Consider the following 3,586-nt stretch of genomic DNA (forward strand, 5'->3'; position numbering starts at 1 on the left):
ACATATATATATATATATATATATATATAAAGTCGTCTCTAATAAATAAAATATATGAGTGGAGAGAGAGTGAACTGTCTTGGACTTGTCGAGGTGGAACTCAGGTGCTCTCTCCCACTCGCAGGCCTGATCAAATGGACCTACTGGTTATCGTTTATCTGCATGGAAATGCAAGTACAAGGCCATAACATCTCGCCCTGCATGTAGGGCACTTGAGGTCAAAGCGGAAGCAGGCTGTATGCCATGTGAGGTCATCTCCCTCTCTCTGTCTCCCCTCCCTCCCCTCTTACTCGCCTCCTCTGTTCTCCATATCTCTCTGTCTCTGTCTCAGCTTTTCTTGAGGTTTCTGCAACATCAGAAAGCTCATTTGGACCGCGTCTGTCTGTTTGCTAACGTGTGTGAAGCCTGAACAGAGAGGAGGTCTAAGGAATCAAATTGGATTATTGTAATGGAGGAAGATGGAATTTATTTTCTATTAAAATCATAAAGGTAAAAGCTCATATGTCTCTTTAAGGCCTACCTACCTCTATTTTTTTTCTTGTTAGTAAAATAATAATTCACCATCATCTGCTGCCCCACTACACTCGTCAGACAGGGACTGAAATGGCTGCCCCGCTTATTGGGAAAAAGAGCCGGCGCTTTTACGCAAGGCCAACCTACAGGGCGGGAAGAGAGGAGGGTCTCGTCAGATCCAAACGTTCGCTCGCTCCTTTGTACCCCGGGCACGTATATGTTAAAGTGACAGGAAATGGAGAGGCCGTAGGTATAGGCCCCGGGCCCTAAAGACTTCACACGCCAACATGGGGAGGGCCTCCTTTAAACTCTGATTTCCTCAGTGGTTAAAAGGTTATTATCCAATTGCTACAAACCCCATTGCTTTCACCGTTTACCAGGGGGCAAGGCCCACTCCATAAAAAGACTGCAAATAGGGCATTATTTGTCTTACACACCATGGGCATTAATTGATAACGTATTCCCACAGAAGGCCGGGCGCGAGCTAATTTATTTCTATTATGGGAGAACACACTTTTTATGTCGCTCCATTGTGAGAATGACCATTAGAAACAGCACCAAAGGCATGTCTGCACCTCAATTACAGGTGTTGTTTCACGTATTCGACTTAGTAGCAGGCAACCAAGAGCATCACAAAAGCATATTTTTTGCCTTTCTGGAATAAAAGGAATGGCCCTTTGAGACAGGATCACCTGCCCGCCGTTTCTTAATGACAAACGACGTTTTATCAATGCAGACGCAGCGGGCAGCGATATGAAATGATGTGGTATCCATTGGGTGCCATAACGAGGTCGATGGCCGGATCCATTGCTGTACCAGAGCCCCGCTGTTTTATGAATAGGCCTATGCGAGATGAACCTGTTGAACAAAGTAATGCAGGGAAGAGCCAAAGCGCGGACTCTTTTGGAGAGTTATATTGGACTAAACCATAGCAGCTTTCAACTTTTGCTCCACAAAACACGAACAATAAACTATACGAGCTTTTAATCCTCAAATGGTCACAGTTCTCATAACACATATTTAATAAAATAAATTTTAAAAAGATGCCCTGAAATATGTGAACAAATGTGTGCGTAAGCAATTGCGTGTCCCTGTTTGGCCGTGCCAAACAAACACGCACACACACACACAGACACGCACACACAGATACACAGACACTGCACAAATCCACAGTGCTTTTCATTATAAGGGCCAGGCAACGTATCAATGTGCCTCTCTCAGGTGACGGTGCACAGACCAACACGAGGATCTGACCTGAACAGCATGTGGTGCCAACCCAAAACCAACAAGTACAACCACTTTTGTTTCCCATACCAGCTAACAGTGCCAAAAGATAATAGAAATAGAAAATTATAATATAATAATAATAATGACTAAATAAAGCTATTACTGGCATCAAAATCACATTTTAAACTATATTCTATAACTATATAACTATATTCTCCAGAAAAGACTTCTCTCCTAAACAGCACAAAAGTTCCCAGTATAGCTATCACCATGACTCCAAAAAACATTGAGATAAAACATGTTGATAAGTCACGACGCCACGCAAAAGTTTCAGAAATAAACATTTCTAATAACTTAGATCGCCACAAATAACGTCCACAACTTATATTTGAAAGTTTCAAATTAGCAAAAAAAAAATACAACAACTAACAAAACATGATTCACTTGTTGTAAAAGATAAGTTCTCTTCATGAAAGTGAAATTGAGCCGGTGCGACCCTACCTGCTCTCCCCAGCCGCAGTGCAGGACTCTTGGGCCCCTGGTCCATGTTGCCCGGTTAGAACAGGGGGAGGCGATGAGAGGAGAAAAAAAAAGGAAAAGAACAAAAACTTTTTTTTCCCAGTGTCTCCCTCTCTTTCTCTCTCTCCCCCCTCCCCCTCTATCTCTCTTCCTCTCTCTCCCTCGCTCTCTCTCTCTCTGGCACTGTTTTCTACCCTACCCTTCTCTCTTTTTTTCTTCTTTCCGACTTTTGGGGGCGAGTTGTAGGTTGAAATAATTCGACCCTTCCGCTCCCTATTGCACTCCCTGCAAGTGCTCAGTCAGCTGCAACTAAACGCTTTAGGTGGAAAAAGGGCTTCGGGGGGGGGTGAGGGGCGTGAAATGTGCGCTCATGTCCTGTCCTCTTCCTCCCCCGCACGAGCTTGCACACACAAACACGTTCACGTACACAACATAGAAACCTCCACCCATCCCCTGCACGACCCCCCCCCCCCCCCCCTTGCTGGCATCTGTTACCAAGTTCCACTTTACTAAACTTTCCCGCCCCCGCTCTCCCTCTCCTCCCTCTTTTATGTTAGATTCATTTCCTCTAGGACGCACGATGTGGAGGCAGGTAACATTAAATGTTGTGCGTAATGCCAGTGCAGGCTTTGGCTCACGAGCAAAAGTTGATGCTTAAGGGTATTTATGTCCATCGTCCTTTCCCCAACAGAGCGTTTACGAGAGTTTCACCAAACTTCTCTCCTCTCCTGCGGGTATTCCACCTGTTACGCACGGCACGGTGCTCTTTACGCATTACGCACGGGCTGAAAGGAGCGGCGGAGCAGGTGCATTACACCTTAAAACTTTCACCGCTCCGCTGTTGGGAGAGTGTCCTCTCCTCCTCCCTGCACGTGCACTGTGCGCAAAGTGTTTGTTACAACAACAACAACAAACAAAAAAACGGTCCTCGGCTCCCGGTTGTTCAACACCTGTGGTGAGCTCTTAACATTTGATTTAAATATTCATTTGCCAACTGAAAATGTCCACTCAAACTGGCCGTTTAGATATAGTTCCCATCGAGAACTTTCTTCTCTGGCGGAACAATGACAGTCGAGATTTCCTGCACACGTGCTCTTCTTTGGCTCTTCCGTTCTGTCAAAGCAAACATCTGAAGAGTTATGAAAACAGTTTGGACCAACTGAGGGAGTTTAGACTACCTGCACTGCAACACAGGGCCTCTTATCATGAGTCTAAAAACAAGACGGGTAAGCCCTTAAAAAAAAAATTTAAAAAAATAAATAAATAAATATATATATATATATATATATATATATATATATATATATATATATATATATATATATCA

General features: G+C 44.0%; 1 protein-coding gene across 2 annotated transcripts in view; it reads right to left on the bottom strand.

Annotated features, from left to right (window-relative positions):
- pax5 (paired box 5) overlaps positions 1–2,382 on the bottom strand; it is a 55,318-nt gene extending 52,936 nt beyond the window's left edge. For both annotated transcript variants that reach the window (XM_031871906.1, XM_031871905.1), the window contains exon 1: positions 2,242–2,382. In XM_031871906.1, the coding sequence (XP_031727766.1) occupies positions 2,242–2,287 (46 nt within the window). In that variant the 5' untranslated portion in view covers positions 2,288–2,382. The remainder of the gene's footprint in view (positions 1–2,241) is intronic.
- Positions 2,383–3,586: the final 1,204 nt, after the last annotated feature.

This window comes from Anarrhichthys ocellatus, unplaced genomic scaffold (assembly GCF_004355925.1).
Source record: "Anarrhichthys ocellatus isolate YVR2014 unplaced genomic scaffold, GSC_Weel_1.0 scaffold61, whole genome shotgun sequence".
NCBI lineage: Eukaryota > Metazoa > Chordata > Actinopteri > Perciformes > Anarhichadidae > Anarrhichthys > Anarrhichthys ocellatus.